Consider the following 18,944-nt stretch of genomic DNA (forward strand, 5'->3'; position numbering starts at 1 on the left):
GAAACATGCCCTTGTAAATGTTTCTAGAAAGTTCTGCTTTAATCCCACAGACTAAAGCTACTTGTAACAAATCCTTGCCTTGTCAGAAGAGCAGAGAGTTGATGCATGGAGCTGAGTGATTGTGTTTTGACAGTGTGTCTTTTGTAAATCTGTGTCTTGATTCTGAAACATGCATAGGTCAGGCAGGAGTAGGGAGAAACGGTTTAGATTAGCTGAGGGAAATACTCTCAGGGTAACATGACATTAGCTAGTGCCTTGTGTAGCTAAGCTAAGTGATTCTTTAATGCATTCTTTTTCCTCAAATCTGACTTTCAAAAAATCCTCCTACAGAACAAATAAAGTTACAGTTCTTTGCATTACTTCAGAGGGCAAATACACCCATCAGCTTCTAACTTATGAGAATAAAAACATTCAGAGCAACTCTGTTATTTTTTTCCTTCTACATTCTTTGCAGCAGAAATTGTTTTCCTTCTTTTCTTGCCTTAAAATGAGTTAAAAAAAAAAAAAAGACATCTTTGCTCGCTTTGCATTCCACCAGAATCGTGAATAACAGCATATTGAATTTTGCTGATTGCTTGCAATTTTCAGTGAGCTCTAGCTGTTAGAGGAGTAGGGCCGGGATGTGCTCTCTTCAGTGCAGGGTGCAGGGACTTGCTGTTGCCTGGGGTCCAGGATTTTGCAAGTACTATTTATCACCAGCTCAGCTTGGTCCCCTGTGGACATGTTGCTGTATTCCCCACTCTCTGAGCCTCTCTCACATGAAGGACTGTGCACTCTAAGTGTCTGTAATAAAATAGTTTGTATGCTAGCAGGAAGACTGCACCCTTGACAAGATTGTGCATGTAATAAGCCAAGCCTGTTCTGGAAGGTGAGAGGGGTGGTGTCTTTAGGGGAAGAGAACACTGATCTTAATATGGGGAAAAAAGCAGCCCTTCCTTGCTTGCAGGGGAGCTTTTTTCCCATTAATCTCCATAGCTGTGTTTTAAAACGTGACATTTATCAGAAAATGTTGTAAAATAAACCTGTTTGGATAGGTGAGTGGGAATGTGTGTGGAGGGCATTACTACTCACTGATAGGAAAGTTTGCCTTACCCATGAATCTCCCAACTCTTTGTTCCCATGCAAGCAGTCAGAAAAGGTGGTCTAATTTTCATCTGCTTCTTTAAAAAATTCTTAGTAACACACTGTGCTAATCTCAATATATTTCCTGTTACCTGTGTATCTAGCCCTTTTACCTAGACTTGAGCTTTTAGAGGGTGCTTGAGGCTTGTCAAGACAAATTCAAAATGAAATTGTATCCTTACAAAGAAAGAAGAACATTTGGTGTATTTTTCTTTGCAGCAAAAGGTTGTTTTTTTTTCTTTCTAGAACTACAAATACCATGATTAAATACAAAGATATCAAGTAACCTCCTAAATATAAGGCACCTTCCTTGTCTGTCTCCTTCATCATTGTGACACAGCTACTACCCTGGGAGCTATGAATTGCTCTTTGCTTGTTTCATGTGAACCAGTTGTAATTGAGCTTGTCAAACATACACATACATGCTATCTGATATGTAATTTTTTTTTTCAAATGTAAACACAGGTTAGCTGTGAGAAATCAAATTGTGCACATTTTAGTTAGTGGGCAGCCTTCCTATGTGTTAAATTTGTCCTTTTGTTTCTTGCAAGGCAAAAGGTCTGTAGTTCAAATGTAAGCCAACCAGTTTGTACACTGATTTTTATGGGAGTGACTTAGAGAACAGTGTCAAACTTTTACAGCCACGAGCAACTACTTTTCCTTATCTGCATATAATGCATGTTCTCACGCAATATCCATGTCACAAAGTAAAACTTATGACATTACTTTGAAATCTGTTACATCTTTTGACCACTTCATCTGCTCATACTTGTTGATTCATGCCCTGGAATGACTGAGTTCTAGCAGTGCCAACTTACTTAGTCCTCTTTTTTTTTTAATATCTGAAGGTTTCATGTTTAACAAGGGCAGGTTCTTCATAGGTGCAATGAAATGAGATTCTTACCTGTGTACTAACAGGAAATTAAGAGAAATACATGCAGCTTTCTCAAAGGATGTAAAAAGGGGAAGTTGTAATGAGTCTAGGAAAGATAGAAGAAAAGCTCTTTTACACCATCACATGCATCTCTTATTTCTCTTTGAGTCTGGTTTGTTCTTCATACTTACAATGGAACCAAGCTTTATAGACAAAATAATATTTTTCACCAAAGCACACATTGAAAGCACTACTGCATTTTAATTATTTGTACCTCAGTATCTCCAGAAGATCTTTCTCTCTTTGTACCAGAAATGTAAAATTTTATAGCAAAAAAAAAAGGGTGTCTTTTTTTTTTTTTTTTTCTTTTAGTCTTCTTATTTCACTGTCTCCCTCTCACTTTGCTGTGGTTTCGTGATGATTGGATGCTGTGAGACATTGAGCTGTGTTTGTTGATCTGAAGCCAGAGCTGTCCTTAGGCAGAAGAGGGCTGGAAGACTTCAGCTGTACTGTGTGTGTGTGAGTGGTGTATGTGTGCTCTGTGTGTGTGTGTGTGTACCAGCACACACACACACACACTTAAAAATAAACAAACTGAGGAAAAAATGGAGTCACAAGAGGAAAATGTGCAGAGCTGGCAGCTGAGCTGTTGGTAGCAGTCCCCTGAGAGGCGTGGGGTAATGCAATCCCACTCGGCCTCTCAGCGTGTGGGTGATGGTTTTACACTTGTATGGAAAGGCCCTTGGCTGGCTGGCTGCGGTTGGAAGATGCACACGGCTTTGTTTCACACTTGTCCAGACCTGTTCAGGCCTCTCCTGCAGCAGACTTTCTTCCTGCCACAGTTAGCTGTCTTTTGGTGACGGTGGGTCAGCCCTCATTGTGCTGCTTGAATGTGGTCTTGCTGTTTCACAATTACTTCTGCTTCTGGCTCCCTTTTCCCACGTTATCCCAGTCCCTATGATTCCTGCTGGGTCTGAGGAGCAGCTGAGGGGCTCCTGCCCCTGGGAGCATTGGGTACCACAAAGAGGGTGTTGTGGTCCATAGTGTCCCAGCGTCCAGGAAGACTGTTCCACTGTGGTGCAGAACTGAAGCTGAACTGCTTCTCTCCATTTCATCTGTGCTGTGGCAAAGTCAGTTTCCACTGTGTTACACATCGTAGAATCACCAAGGTTGGAAAAGACCTCCAAGATCATCCTAGTCAAACTGTCCCCCTATCACCAATATTTCTCCATTAAACCATGTCCCTTAGTACAGCATCTAAACGTTTCTTGAATGCCTCCAGGGACGGTGACTTTGCTACCTCCTTGGCCAAAGCCTGCTTCTGTCGCTGCTTCCTAGTCCCCTTGTGTCACTGATGCTGGCCTTACTGCTGGGCCATGCGAGGTGAGTAGTGAAGTCACCAGTGATCTCTTATTATATCCAGGCTAGTTCCAGTCAGGAACTTCTGTGTCCCTGTACTGTGCATACCAGCATCCTGCTTCGTGCACCATGCTTAGAGGGCACTTCACTGGCACTGTATGGAGCCAGGTGAGATTTAGCCCCACTATATGCTTTGCAATATGTCTAAAACTTCTTTTGGCCCTAGGCTGTGCTGTTCTCACAGATGCTTATACAGCATTTATTGGCTATGTCAATTGGCTATGTTAATTTGAACGGGTTGAAAGGCAGCTTTGGAGACCCACTGAGGAGTGATCTGTTGCTTCCTACCCTGTAATGAATTGCCTCTGTGTCAGAATGGGGCACACAGCAAAAAAGGGTCACCCCTTCCCCGTGTCATCTGAGGACATCTTCCAGTTGTCTTCAGCCAGAACTGGAAAGATTCATGATTGCTGTTTAATTGGATTAATGAATATAGTAATGGAGGTAATGGAAAGACTGGCCTCGCTGTGTCCTCCTCAGGCAGCACTTTCCTGAAAGGCTGACAAATTCTTTCGAGATGGGTGTTCATGATAAAAGTTAACTTTGAAATAGAGTAGCCTTGTGAACAAAGCTACTGTAAAAACTGCACTGTACGCTGAGGGAACATGCCACGTGTTATATTCACCTACCTGTAATTCTGCTTTGAATGTTCTCCATTATGTATTATGTGTCATCATGTACATGTTTGCTTTCATACAGATGTGCTTAGAAGCTTATTGCATTCAGGGCTTGAATTCCTCCCCTTTACGCTCCCGCATCCTTGCATATAAGTTAACATTATATACTTTGCCTTTTGGAGAGAGAGAATTGAATAGAGAGCTAAAGGTCTTAAAAGAACTCCTTCAATGAAGAGGCTTTGGGCTGTGAATAAAATATGCTCTTGGCTCTGTAGCTAGCAGTTACAACTGTGTCAAAATCTCTCACCACAGACGACCTGTGGGAACAATAGATAAACAGTGGCACAGTGAAAAGACTCTGTTCTTTTAGAAAATGAGGGTGACAGGGACTAGTATGGGAGCCAGGATTTGTGTGTCATTTGGATCGTTTATCACCCAGTCCCTGCTTTCAGGAATTACAGTAGTAACCGCTGGCAGGGGCATAGGATATGGAAAGAAGAGCAGGCTATCTGTTGCCAGTAAGATGGGGATTTGGCTTGTCTTTACAAAACAGTTGGCTATATAATAGAAAAAGTTTAAAAGTTAACTTTAAAAAAATTTAGAAGGGAACTATGGATTTTGTTGTCTGTTAAAATGAGTAGCTCATGCATCGCTTTGGATTTACCATTTCAGAATCCCTATGAACGTATACAAAGCTTTGTACCAATCCTTCATATTCTTTTTTTTTTCCTCATAGCACAAAAATAAAACAAAACAAAACCTTACAGTTCTTTTATTTCAACAAGCAAAAGTAATGCTAGGCTCTTATCTATGTTTCACTGGAGTGGGATCAAATGATCTTGGAAAGTAGTCCCTCAAAGAAGGGTTTCAGAGCTCTACAAACTTACTGTCATGTTAACCTTTTGACTTTTCTGCTTCTTTGGAAAGCTGTCAATACAGAAGAATCTAAAAGGCAGCTTTTAAATTAAGAAGGGAAGGTAACACTGAAACAGACCCATTCTTGTTGTGAACAAAAAGTCATTTGATTTTAAGTTATTTGAATATAATTAAATATTATTGCTGTGAGGTGAGTGGTATTTATAATAGGAGAAACCAAGCCAAGTTTTGGAGAAACTTAAATAAAATGGCAACATACTTAAATTACAAGAGCTTTATAATTAATGTTGTCTGGAGATCTGGAAGCTAAAATTGTGTATGAGCCTCTGTGCTTATGCAAGTTGCAAAGTCTTTAAATCACAAAAATTCACATAAAATACGTAACTCAGTAGACATTTTTGACTCCAACACTGGATTCAGGAAAAACATCAGTGTTTTATTTCTTTGTATTGTTTTATTTGACTGATGGTTTAGGGCATTTCACTTACCATTTATTTTTTCTGTTTTATTAAGAACTGTACTTCATTACTTGGCAGCACTTGTGTCGCCATTTTTTCACATTCCTTAATGTTAAATCCTTTTCTTTTATAGCTGATGCAGTAGCAGGGTTTCCTTTGCTTATCCTTTTTTTGGATGTCAGGGAAAAGTCTTCACAGAGTGGTGAGGTGCTGGAACAGGCTGCCCAGAGGAGCTGTGGATTCCCCATCCCTGGAGGTTTTCAAGGCTGGGTTGGATGGGGCCCTGGGCAGCCTTGTCTTATATTAGATCTGGAGGTTGGTGGCCCTGCCTACGGCAGAGGGGTTGGAACTTGGTGATCCTTGGGGTTCCTTCCAACCCAAGCCATTCTATAATTCTTCATTAATTTTGTCCCAGATGTACTGGCTCTGCTTCTTTGTTACCTGGGATAGCAGAGCCAGGTTAGTGTTTGAGAGTGGAAGTCGGATGGTAGTGGTTGGGGTGCCCTGATAGCCTTGTTCCCAGAGAATTTCTCCACACACACCCCACCTGTCATCCTCCTTCACTGTACTGCCTTCACCAGCTTTAGTGACATTATCAAAGGACATGGGACATGGTGAACAGAAGGCAAGGTCTCTGCAGAGTTTGGAGGCTGTCTGCTCCTACAGGTCAGTTCATATGAGCGTGGTGCAAAGAGGAACAGAGAGAAATGAGGCTGAAAGGTTTGTGCAGACATTGCTCTGGTTTTGTTCTCCCTCCTAGAGGGTCTTGTCAGGGTGTAATCTTCTTTATTGAGCCTTTGTCCAGGGCAAGGCTGACTTTGCATGAATGGCCCCTTCGAACTCGAGCTGCCAAATAAATGTTGCCTCTGATTTTATTACTTCAACATTACACAAAGACTGTTCATATTCCCGACTCAGAGGCAGTCTAATCAGCTGCCTGCAGGTTTTTTCTTATTTTTTGGAAGAAAAAAGGCCTATTGAGATGAATTGCTGTGTGACTCAAAAAAGCTGGTGGAATTTGCAGGCTGCTTTTTGAATAGAGTTGTTTCAGTTCTTGATAGCAGGGCATTTTATTCAAATTCTGTCTTGTTCATTCAATTGCAAATAATCATTGTTTATCTCATCTAAATCATTGAATAAATATGAATTTAAAATTGGAAGTTTCACTCCATCTCTAAATGGTGTTGACAGTCAAGATAATGCTTTCAGTGCCTTCCATTGTCTGGAGATGCATTTTCTGTTGCGTGGCAAATGATGGATAACGGGTGACAGAGGAGTTTCCTTTGTTGCTGGATTTTTGGTGCTTGGATGTTCTTGGATTTTCTGAGAGGGAAAATTTTGGTTTTTCTCCTCTGAGAAGGAAATAGCAGTTTTCATCTACTTTTCCTTGGAGCTAGTTCAAGGTGGTTCATGCTAGAAGCAAGGGGAGAATCATTGCTACCTCTTTTTTCTGGGTGCTGCTTCCAGTGGGATGTTTTTGTAGTGCTGATTCGGGGCATTTTTAATACCTCCTTGAACCATACACCAAACCATAGCAGAGTTTGGTCTGGACCTTTCTTTATTCTCTAGTAAGTGCTTGGATCTGGTTGACCTGCGGGGATCCTAAGTCACATCTTATGGTCTGTCTTCTGCCTATTTTTTTTGGTTACGTGCTCTCAAACGCCTGGGAAGCTGCAATCCTTTCAGTTCTCAGTTTGCAGACAGAAAGGGGTACTTTTCCATACTGAAGCATGGAGTGGTGATGTGCCAGGAATGCTTCAGGTTTTCTGCAGCACTACGGTATTTATAGGTGGGTGGACTTTTTAAAAATGAAGCTTTGTGGTGTCTTCCCATGCAGAGAACTGTAGGTCATACAAGGTCATTTGTGAAGCAATTAAAGATGCACTTTTTTTCTTGTCAGAATTAGCATGGACAGCCTAGAGGCTTACTGTAGTATAATCTGGGTAAAATCAATGTGTTTAATTTGAATTAAATTTCTTTATTGTCTGTATAGGCAAGCTCAATTGAAGGGTCACGAGCACTGAACCTGTAATTGGGAGCTTGTTTGTACTTGATAGTAGAGCTTGTCTGCAAAAGGAAATAGGCCATGTGTGGAATAAATGGTCTTGAAATAGTGCTTGCAGAATAGGCAAGGTGAATTAGGTGAGAAGTCTTGACCAGACGAGCTTACTGATCTCAGTGAACATGTAGGGAAAGAGCAAAGAAGAGCTCTATCACAGTGACAGCAGTGCTCACCGGCCTGGCAGCGTGCTTCTCCAGTCTCTGGAGTTCAGAAGCAGAAAGGGATGATTCTGTGTGGGAGAAAGGTTTGGAAGAGGAGGAACTGAGGCTAAAAATTGGGTGGACCTGAAGTGAGCAGAGAGTGAAAGCAAAACAGGTAATTATGCAGACCTGTGTGTTACTCATCTGATATTATAGATCCAATAATGGGCAGAGTGAGTATCCAGACATAGAATCAAAGAATTGCTCAGGTTGGAAAAGACCCTAAAGATCATCAAGTCCAACTACAACCTATCCATCTACCCTAACTCTAACAACCCTCTGCTAAATCATGTCCCTGAGCACCACATCCAAATGGTTTGTAAATACTCCAAGGATGCTGACTCAACCATCTCCCTGGCATCTCCATGGGAAAGGAAGATGGGGAACGGAGTGATTCCTAGGGTAGGCAGGGAGGAATTCTGTAAAGTGGGAACAAAAAGAAACTGATTCTCAGTCACGTGTGTACGAGATATTTGCCTGAAGGAAAGGCTGTTAGTGTTACAGTATCAGTTTAGTTGGTAATATCCTTTTTCTTGATATAAGAGGCCTATTTAATTTTTCTCCATTGTATAATAGATAAGAAACTTCATCATGACTTTCTCTTGTTTTGAGAAAGATTAAATTATATTGTATCAAAGCAAGCCTTGTGCACTGGTACATCTTGTTGCTTGATAGATTGTTTCGGGACGACAGGATCAATGTCTAAGGTCAGTTATTACAGAGAAACATTAAGTTATTGGATAGAAGCATTACTTGGGTCGCACTGTTATCTTACTGACAGTAGAAAGACCATTAATTTCTTAATTTGCTTTATGTTTGGTATTAAGTTGCTTTTGATCTGTGTGAGCATTTCCTTGTCCTGTATCTAAAGCATGCACTTAGCCAGTAGCTCTCTTCATGAAAAAAATGTAAACCACTAGATTTTTATTTTTGTTTTCAATCTCCGGGTCCTTGAGCTTTTAATGATTTATTTTTCTCTTTGGAATGCTGAATTCCGCAATTTATAATGTGAGCTGAAGTCCTCTTGTTTCTGCTTGGAGTCATGTATAAAGAGGTCTTGCAGGATTTATTGCATTCTTCTAATTTCTAAACACAAGGGAAATACAAATGATGGTTCTCGATACAGATTAACAGCAGAGAATGAAAAAAGCCAATATTTTTAACTGACTGTTTCTGTGTACAGAAGGTATAGGTAGGCTCATTTCTGCCTTCAAATAAAAATCTTACAGAAATCTCTCTAAAATGATGAAGATTTTGTCATAACTCAAATACTTATTTGTTGAGTAGGAACATTTTAGCGTACGTTTGGCCTTCTTCCCATCGAGTATTGTTCATCAGTATCAAACTAAACACACAGCTGCCATGTGAAAAACGCTGAGAGACTTGATGGTGTGTTGGCTGTGTACAGGCTGGGAAGCCCTGAGTGTAACTTGTTGCTTTTGCAAGAAATGAGGATTGTGCGCTTTTTGATGTGCTTTAACTAAGCACTTAATTCAGCATTATCATAGATTCACTTGACTCAGCTGTTGTGAAATCCCCTGATAGTGATTAATGCCCTTATTCAAGCAGGTATTTTTGTCACTTGGCATCATGTCATGAAATAACACAGTGAGTGAGAAAGCTTGTGTGCTCCTGTCATTGAGTGCCTGCTCTAGCATTCTTTCCTGGTGTTAATAAATTGCATTTACAAATTAAATCTTTTCTCCAAACGTAATTTTCATTAGATTTTGAACTAAGGACTGGTTTCTAGATATTGTTTTGTGGTATTCCCCTTTAAGGGAATACTGGAAGAACTTTTTTTTTCTCACACCAGATTGTGTGCACAGGATAAAAATGTCATTTTCAATGCAAAGAAGCAAGAAATGCTTAGATCTTCATGTTGATTTTGTTGCTTTTTTTAAAGCATAAATGAAATTAACTTAATTGCAGTCATACGCCTCAAACTCTTGATTTGTTGGTCGCTTGTTTTCTTGATGTATTTCTCCAGTAAGTTCATGGGTAGATTTAAGAGTATATTCATGTAAAATGACTGAATATAAAGACACAGATTTACCTAATAAATGCTTGCACATTGTGGATTATAGTATGGCATTGCTGATGCAACAGTATTTATGAATATATGCAATATGTACATGCAGAAAATGTACAGCAAAATGATATTTTTATTTAATAAATCTACCATTTTCACTTTCTGCCTGTGTCTTCAAATGTGATTTAAGAGTTGTTGGCTTTCTAGATAGGGTCCCATATGAAATGATTTATTCTAAGGCATTCTGCTGCTTTGGAACAAGATCCTTTGCAAAACCTCAGCCACCAAAAACCCCTTTGCTCAGTGTTTACCTACAGTCTCATCCTCAATCCCGCTGTTGGAAGTTCTGCAGCTTTCTGCAGTGCATCAGAGAGTGTCTTACTGGTGTCTTCAGCAAAGAAAAGGCACCATCAGATGTCCAGTGTGCACAGTGCAGGTCATGCTCACGTCCTGGAAGTTCTTGTGTGCTGCCAAGGGTTCCTTCTTTTTTCTTTGTCTCTACCTGAAGGGTTGACGTTCTGTTTGTAAGATGATGAGTTTGTTTTTGCTGCTCGTCATCCTTTCTCATCTGGGTAATACTTTTGGAAGCATGAGTGCAATTCTCACTCTAGGGCCTGTCATTGTGTCTTAGTTCTAATGAGTGCTGCAGGAAGCATGTTTATGGAGCAGGTGGATCTTGACACTGCTCTGAGTATGGCCCTGTCACAGTAAGGCTGATAAAATGTACCATGTTTTGGAGAAAAGTGAATTGAGTGAAAAATTCTACTGAGTTCTAAATAAACATGAATTGGGGCATGAGGATGTCTCATCAGAGTTTTGAAAACGGCTTTCAAAACCATGCCAGTGTGTTTTGTTTTCACATTTTCTGCATGTGACCCTATTTCTAACACTCATTCATATATTTCTGTACTCAGTTACCTGTCTGTTCAGTCTCTCTTAGCTATAACTAGAGGAAGTAATCTAGCTCAGCAGCACAATTGCTCTCTTTCAGTCTTCAAGTCTGTTAGTAAAGACTGTTCCCCTAGCCTGCAGGTATGGTTGCTCTTTCAGCAAGCTGTTGATATTTGGGCATTTGATAGTTCCTGTCTACCTTATTTTAGAATCCTACAGCACCTTTGAGAGCCTTTTTTTGTCACCTGAGGCCCATTCACTCCCTGGGCTTTCAGATGGATAATTGAAAGAAGCAGTTGAATCTGTTTTTGGTGTGTTCATCACAGTGGTAAGGTAAGGCATGGTAAGGATACTCAAGCAGATTAGACATGATCTTTCCTCGTAAAGTACTGTTTCTTGGAGGTCAGCTAGATTCGCTGTTTAGTCTTATGTTTCTTGAGTTTGTTCCTTCTGTTGTTGCTGTTTGCATTGCTCCTTCCTATCTCAACCTCTAACTTTCATTTCCACAGTAACTTTGAGAGTTCTTATTTTGCATACTCTCTTTAATTTATAGTTTTCCATATATTCAGCATGTTTGTTATCTTGGACCATTTATATCTTGAAAGGAAAGCAGTTTTGCTGAATTCTTATTTGTTTTAGATTTTGTTCCAAGTTTCCTGCATGCTTTTCTTGACCTTCCACAAATGCTGGCAAGATCCTTGAGGGTGGACACTCCTGTGCTCTGCCAGCATGGTCTTCGTAAAGTTCAGGAGCCAATTTGGTTATCTTCCTTTTCTGCACACTGACCCCATTGAATGGCTCTCAGTTTTTATTTCCTGAGGATTTCATCTGCTGTAATATTTCATAGCGTGACCTTCTAATTAGTAACATTAAAGTTCAAGGCAGCCTTTTCACATACATATCCTAACAAAGGCATGAGTCAAAATGAAAAAAACAAAGCAAGCTTTTCAGGGCTCAAGCAACGGGGCTACCGAGAGCCCATTTGAAGGACATAAGATCTATCATGTGATTTTGCTGCCCTCATCTAATGGCTTTGATGGTAGATGACTTTGCTGAAGTTTTACAGTGGAATTAGGGAATCTGAAGGATTCTAGTGAAAATAAAACATGGGAAAGGGATCGTTGTTCTTTCTAGTCTTGGGGACAGCCACTGAGCCCAGTTAGTGTCTTTTCTAGCTGGTTGATAAGGAAGCATAAAGGAACATTTAAGAGTTAGCTGCCAGAGACATTTCCACATCTAAACAAGAATGCAATGTGTGAAAGAGCTGAAAGTATGAGAAAGGTGCGCCTAAGCAGAGAAAACTGTGGTTTTGAACGCAAGGGATGAATCTATAAAGACCATCTTAAGTCATTCTACCACTTGCAGGTCAATTGTCCTGTTATTTTCCTTGGAGAATTTTCATTAATTCCTTACGTCAGTAAATTTGCTTAGTGATGTACAGCATGCTCTTCATACCCTGTTAACCTCTGCATCATATATCAAAGACTAGATATCACAGACATGAAAATCTTCCTCCTAGAAATAATGTTTTGTTTCCTTTCCCTGCTCATGTGACCTGTGTGTCCCATTGATGTTTGCACAGCCTTTTAGCGTTTGTTAGAAATTTGTTCCCTGTATCTTCTTTTTCCCCAGTATACTTCCTTGTGGTATGAATGACAGCTCTAACTGTCATTCATGTCTAACTGTTCAAATGTCTGTGCCAACATTTGATATATTCAGTCTGGAATATGATCTCAGTGAACAGATTTCATCAGGCAATTCTCCTCAGTCAGCTGGTGGGTTATCCTACCCAAAGCTTCAGTGTTAGCTCTGTTCTGCATTCTGCCTGTTGCTCCTTCACTTTCTTCTTCTCTTTGTCTCAGCAAGACAGGCAAAATCATGCAGCAGTAAGTGTTAAGAATGTATTTTCCTGAATGTTGGTTTTTGATTACGCTGCTGCCCTTGTTCAGTCTTTCATTAGCAGCAGCATACATATGTTTTTATTTGGAAAAACATTTGATGGGTTTTCTTTCCCTGAACAGAACTGTTCCTTTCCATACTGCTGCGTAATCCCCAGCCTGCACGGGCAGTCCTGCAGTGCTCATAAACAGCCGAGCTGCTGCTTATTGCACTCTTTCAGTTGGTTTTATAAATATTATTTCAAAAGATTCGGGAAGGTTTGTTTTTTTAGTGTTTCACGTTATTATAATATTTGCATTAACACCCTGACCTACTTTTTTAGTTTGCAGTGATGACGTTTGCAGGGACTAGTGTTGCCAAAGTAGCATTGCCTGTGAGATGCAGACATATGTCTATAAGGATGAGTTGCCAAGACTAAATTAACAGGAAATGGGAAGCTGTATTGCTGAGCAATTGGCTTATAAACTTCAGCGATGTCAGTGTTCCTGAAAGTTTAAGTAGTTTGGGGATATGTACAACTCTTGAGTGTACTTTCCATGGCTTTACAAAAGATACGTAAAAGTGTTCTATGACAGAGTATTTAAATTATGGCTTTTAAAGGGCTTTTACTGTTCATTTGTAGCACGCCTCTGAAATTTATCTTAAAAGTACATTAATTAGAAATTAGCGCAGCCATTCGCTTTGAAATACTTGCTGTATGGTGAACTTAGTGTGCTAATTACATTAGGAAGCATGACCTAACCTGGTTGTGGTCCTTATCAGAGAACTGGATGGAAACATTTAACATTCAGGTTGTTTTCAGATGAAATACTAATGCTGGTAGCCTGTTTGATCCATATTTTTTTTTCCTGTTTGCGACATAAAACATTCTTCTTCAAAGAAATTTGAGTTTAAGTGAGGTGTACTGTAAGGAGTGGAAGATTATCTTTTGTTGGTTGGCCTTAGATTTTTGGACGATGATTATTTTTTTGTTTTATTTTTCATCTAATAAAGTATTACAGTAGTTCATTGTAAAACTAGATTTCTTTTGGCTAGAAAAAAAAACCTTTGTCCTCAGTGTATTGTCAATATGCGATAGTTTCATATGACCCCTGTGCATGTGTTTGGGCCTTTAATTATTGTGAAAGAAGCATTAGAAGAAGGTATGAATGGCAGGCTAAAACATTTTTCAAGTATGATCACTGATGAACTGTATAGGGAATATGAGTTGATATAAAAGCTCCTTCCTCAGATGAGAGTTTTTGAGAGTGTTCTCTAATTATTATATATTTTTTTTTAACTCTTTCAGGTATTCACCTATAAACAGAGCACCATCACTCACCAAAAAGTAACGCCTATGCATCAGACAAGTGTGGAGAGTGTGGAAGACATGGCAGCACTAGTAGATCTCCATGAAGGCTCCATTATGCATAACTTATTCCAACGATATCAGCAAGATAAAATCTATGTAAGTTTCTTCTGAATTTAAGAAAAATATCCAAAGGCAATGTTTTCACTTGTCTAACTGCTGTGTGTTTTGCAGTTCTGTAGTATCTTCCTTCTTAACGTTCTCCAGTTCTTTGCGCATTTTTAGAAAGTTAAAGCATGCCTTGTCCTAGGGACTTCTTACCAACAGTAGTAGAAGGAGGAGGTAGCTTGGGGATGTCAAGGTGCTCCCTGGCAAGCCTCAGAAAACCACTGTACTGCATATGCTTTTTTACACTTACATTGGCAGGGTTGTGTGTAGGATTCTTGTTTTTTCTCACCTCCTTTAGCTTCCCTGTTTCAACATTGTATGCTATGTACATCACTGGAAATAATGCAGTGGGATTTAATCTGTGACTGTCATTTGGATGTCCAAGGTCCAATTGTGGCCAACAGTTATAATAGAAAGGGGATGGTATTATGATCATTCAAGCTGAGAACCTATGCCATTAAATACAGATAGACAGTTTTGGGCATGTGAAAGCAGGCAGCTATTTAGGAATCTCAGAAACTAAGAATTAGTCAATACAGAATTCTTTTTTTCGGATCTATAATGAAGATTAGATTGTGGCTAGGTTAACCTGCTCTTTAAATAATTTGTTAGTCTTGATTGGATTAGGTACTAATCTTTCTTGAATCTAGAAGCACACTTAATATGAGAAAGATGCAGGAAATAGAAGTAGCTGTTCTGGGTGGTGAAATCTCACTTTTCAGTTGTTCAGTGGTTGCTTTTTTGATGTTGTTTGTTTTTAATAATACTTAACAGAAAAAAAAAAAAGAAGAAGAAAAAAAAAGGTTTGAGTAGTCTTTTTGGATCCTTGCTTTGGCCATATACATGCTTTATTCTAAACTTCATCTATTAAGTTCAGCTTGTTTATTTTTAAACATAAACATTTTAATGTAAAATGTTTTCTTTATTTACAAATTTATTTATGACAAAAACAAAGGGCATAAGGAAGCTCTCTTCCTTTTTAAGTTATCTTTAAAGGGGCTTGTACTGGGAGCCCTAAATTTTGAGGTAGTTCTCTTTACAGCAGTCTTTATAATTTTTCCTTCTGAAAATAAATTGACTATTTTTACTTTATAAGAAAAAGTAGACAAAAAATGAACAGCATATGTGAGCAACCCTGCAGGAAAAAAGGAGAACATTTGAGAAAAGTTTGATCTTCTACTAGCATTGTTAGATTAGACTATAACACTTAGTATAAGTGAAAATTTAATTTAGAAAGAAAAGTTTTCTGAGCAATTAGGTGTACTGAGATGTGGGATGTGGATGTAGCCTTTCCTCTTCAATCAAGTTTGAGTATAGAAGGAGGTGATGTTCTGAAGAAGCAAAAAATATCCTTGTTTTGAAGAGACGTCTTAGTTTATGTCCCAGCTTGTCACAACAAAATTAGGATATTCTGATATTTGGTGCTCAATGTAGTGTATGTTTCTAGACAAACAGGTTTATTTGCTGTTAGTGATGGCAGATCTTCAGTTGCTGCTGAATGTTTATTGTCCTTTCAGTTTTGCAAATTTTACTTCTTTTTGGTAACCTGAAAATTGATTGAGTAAAGGTGATTGGAGAAAAACAGGTGTATTTTGAACTGCATGTGAAAGAGTCTCTGTTGTCTTTATATGTAATCAGGGATGATATAAAAAGCATCTTCTCTTTCCTAGTTGGTACCTCCTGTCTTGCTGTGCCAATAGCAGTAGATTAGTGGGACAGAACTCCAGGAACAGAAACCCTGAGAAAAGCAAATTAAATAGTTGACATAATTTTATGAGAACTTTATCAGTTTATAAGCCTATGTTTTAGGAGGAAGCATTCTTAGAAGAATCTATGAAACCAACCAGATCAGAACCTCTGAACAGTATTGAAGTCTTCAGTTATATGTCAATGGTGTGTTCTTTTGTTGTGTTTTAGTTTGTTTGTTTGCTTTTTAAGAGAGAGGGACTGGAAGGTGCATTAGCTTTACCTCTGTTAAACACATAATTGCAGCCAGCTGAAGAAATGATTTTCCTCATCTTTCTTCATTGGGGCTAGACTAATTCTTATACAGGACAGTGGAACCCATTGCATGGCAGAAGTAAAACTTTCCAGATTGAACATTTGTCTTCTTTCTTCCCTAAAATAGACTTCTCCTGTGGCCAGTAATTGCTTCATCACTGAAGTGCACACACTGTGTCTTGTATCCACATAAACACCTTACTTGTATCTTTTCCTTTATACAGTAGGGATAAATTAGGAACGCATGTGCCCTACTGTACTTTGAGCAGAAGAGCTAGTCGTCCCCATGGGAAGATTTCTCTCCATCACTGAATAAAACCAACGTATAACTGCCACATGCTGCTTTTACAGATGCTTATCATTGTCTCTCTGTGTACTTCAGCCCTGTTCACCTCCTTGCCCACCTCACGACTGAGGGGAAAAGTATACTTTGTGGCTTTTTAATTTACTAGTAGTAGTACAAACATATTTGTATAATTCTTGAGTTGAGCAATGAAGAATGCACTGTTTAGGGTATAAATTTGGAGGTTTGTTTTTCCAAACAAATACAAGAAATGGTATGAAGTGCAATACACTAAATTGTGGTGTAAAGCATTTCTTTGAACTTTTTTAGAAATACAAAAGAAACAATTTAAAAGAAATTTAAACAGTTGCTTTTCCAGGAAGACATTATTTATACAAGTCTTCCCCTGTTGTATTTGATGAGCTGTTTATCCAGCAATGAGCATTTCAGTAACTATCTTCAGATGTTAGAGTTCAGTTTACTTTTCTTTACTTAATAACATTTTTCCCTCTTCATCTCACATAATCATACCCATACTCCTAAACTCTTTGCTATTTTATAATTAATAGTATAAAATATATTTGCTGTAGATGTCAAATACTGTCAAACTTGTCAGTGACTTTCTTTGCTGCTGCCAACAGCTCCAGCTATAAAGGTCAACATAGACTTTTATTCCCTTTTTTTTGTGGGGTGGGTGGTGTTGGGCTTAGTTTATTGATTTGGTCTACAGACTGTTCGTAGCGTAAATGATGCCTGGCTTTGTATTTAACAAGCTGAGATAAGTAGCTGAATCTGTGTTGTTAGTGAGAAGGTAAAAGACAAAATTTGTTCTAATCTGCAGCCATCTTTTTGTATCAGCATCAAGTCTGTCACCATGATTGTGATATTTTCTGCCTGTTTTCCTGTTTAAAAACAACAACAACAAAAAAAAATGCATGCTGTCCCCTTTTAGTCTGTGAGACACACAGGCTGTATATGCTCCTCCTAGATAGAATCATAGAATCATTAAGGTTGGAAAGAACAGTAAGACCATCTAGTCCAACCATCAACCTATCACTGCCATACCACTAAATCATGTTTCTCAATTCCATATCTACACATTTCTTGAACACCTGCAGAGACAGTTGCACCGTCTTCTCCCTGGGCAGACTGTTCCAATGCCTTACAACTCTTTCTGTGAAGAATTTTTTCTTGATATCCAACCCAAACCTTCTCCGGCACAACTTAAAGCCATTATTTCTAATTCTATCAGTGTTACCTGGGAGAAGAGGCTGACCCCCACCTTGCTACAACCTTCTTTCAGGGAGTTGTAGAGAGCGATAAGATCTCCTCAAAGCAGGCTCCTGTCTGGAATTTTTTTTTCTTAGGTTTCTTGATTAATACTGCTTTTATCTAAGAGCTTGCTTCTGGTTCACCCCTGAAAAAGAACAAGCTTAGTATGCCAGTGATGGGATCCTGGAGGGGTTCTGCTGGTACTCTCTCTCCCATTTCATTTAAAGGAACAGCTTGAGAGGAGACGTCCAGCTTTTAGACAAGGTTTAATTCCTGTATTTGAATGCTCAGATTAGCTTGTGTGCTAGGCTGATGTGTGGAGAAATATAGAAAGATAAATATCAGTTCTAAAAGTGGAAGGTGCCCAAATTGGAAAATGGAGCCTTTTGTGAATGCGAGCGAGATATTTCCTTGCCTCTGAAGCCAAGCCAGCACTGGGCACATGGTGTGGAGAGGGGAAGTGCTGTGGCAGCTGTTCTTGTTGCCATTCAAAGGAGACTTGTTCCTAAGCTGTTGATTCAAGTTTACTTTTAGTTAAATACACATCATGAGAGAGACTGACTTCATCTTGGAGACGATGCCATGAACCGCATCGTGTATGAATTGTACTACAGTACACAAAAATTATGGTGTCCGAGCTGGCTGCGGGAGGAGCTGCTGTTCTCTTGTCTCTGTGGCCAGTGGTTAGGGGTTGGTGTAGGCAAGTGAATTAGAGAAGAGCAGATCAGAGAGCTAGAGAGTTTTTGCTGAGGCAAGAGTAGGCCTGAAAATAACTGCAGTTACTTCACAGACTGCCCTACAGAGATTTCCAGTGCCAAATCAGCCCTCATTTGCCCATGTTTAGGCAACAAGCAAGTTCCAAAGCACTTTGCAGTATCACAGAATTGTAGGGTCTGGAAGAGGCCTCTAGGCATCATCGAGTCCAGCCTCCTTGCCAAAGAAGGTTCCCTAGACCAGGTTGCACAGGAGTGTGTCCAAGCAGGTCTTGAACGTCTCCAAAGAAGGAGAATCCACAACCTCTCCGGGCAGCTTGTTCCAGTGTTCTGTCATCCTCACCATGAAGAAGTTCTTTCACATATTGGTGTGGAACTTCCTATGCTCAAGTTTATGGCCATTTCCCCTTGTTCTTTCCCCACAGACCACTGGAAAGAGATTGACCTTGTTCCTTTGACTCCCACACTTACGATATTTATAAACATTAATAAGATCTCCTCTCAGTTTTCTTTTCTCAAGGCTGAACACACTCAGGTCATTCAGCCTTTCCTCATGGGGGGATGCTCCTGGCCTTTATCATCTTTGTGGTCCTCCGCTGGAGTCTCTGGCTTTTTTTTTGTACTGGGTAGCCCAGAACTGGACAGAATACTTCAGGTGAGGCCTGACCAGGGCAGAGTAGAGGAGGAGGATCACTTTCCTTGATCTGCTGGCCTTTTAATGCACCCCAGGATCCCACTGGCCTTCTTGGCCACCAGGGCACACTACTGGCTC

General features: G+C 39.6%; 1 protein-coding gene across 1 annotated transcript in view; it reads left to right on the plus strand.

Moving 5' to 3' along the window:
- The window catches only part of MYO10 (myosin X), a 121,464-nt gene that overhangs the window by 20,097 nt on the left and 82,423 nt on the right, over nt 1-18,944 (plus strand). The window contains exon 2 of the mRNA XM_031552780.1: nt 13,736-13,894. Within this exon, the coding sequence (XP_031408640.1) occupies nt 13,784-13,894 (111 nt within the window). The 5' untranslated portion in view covers nt 13,736-13,783. The remainder of the gene's footprint in view (nt 1-13,735; nt 13,895-18,944) is intronic.

Source organism: Meleagris gallopavo, chromosome 3 (genome assembly GCF_000146605.3).
Source record: "Meleagris gallopavo isolate NT-WF06-2002-E0010 breed Aviagen turkey brand Nicholas breeding stock chromosome 3, Turkey_5.1, whole genome shotgun sequence".
Classification (NCBI taxonomy): Eukaryota; Metazoa; Chordata; class Aves; order Galliformes; family Phasianidae; genus Meleagris; species Meleagris gallopavo.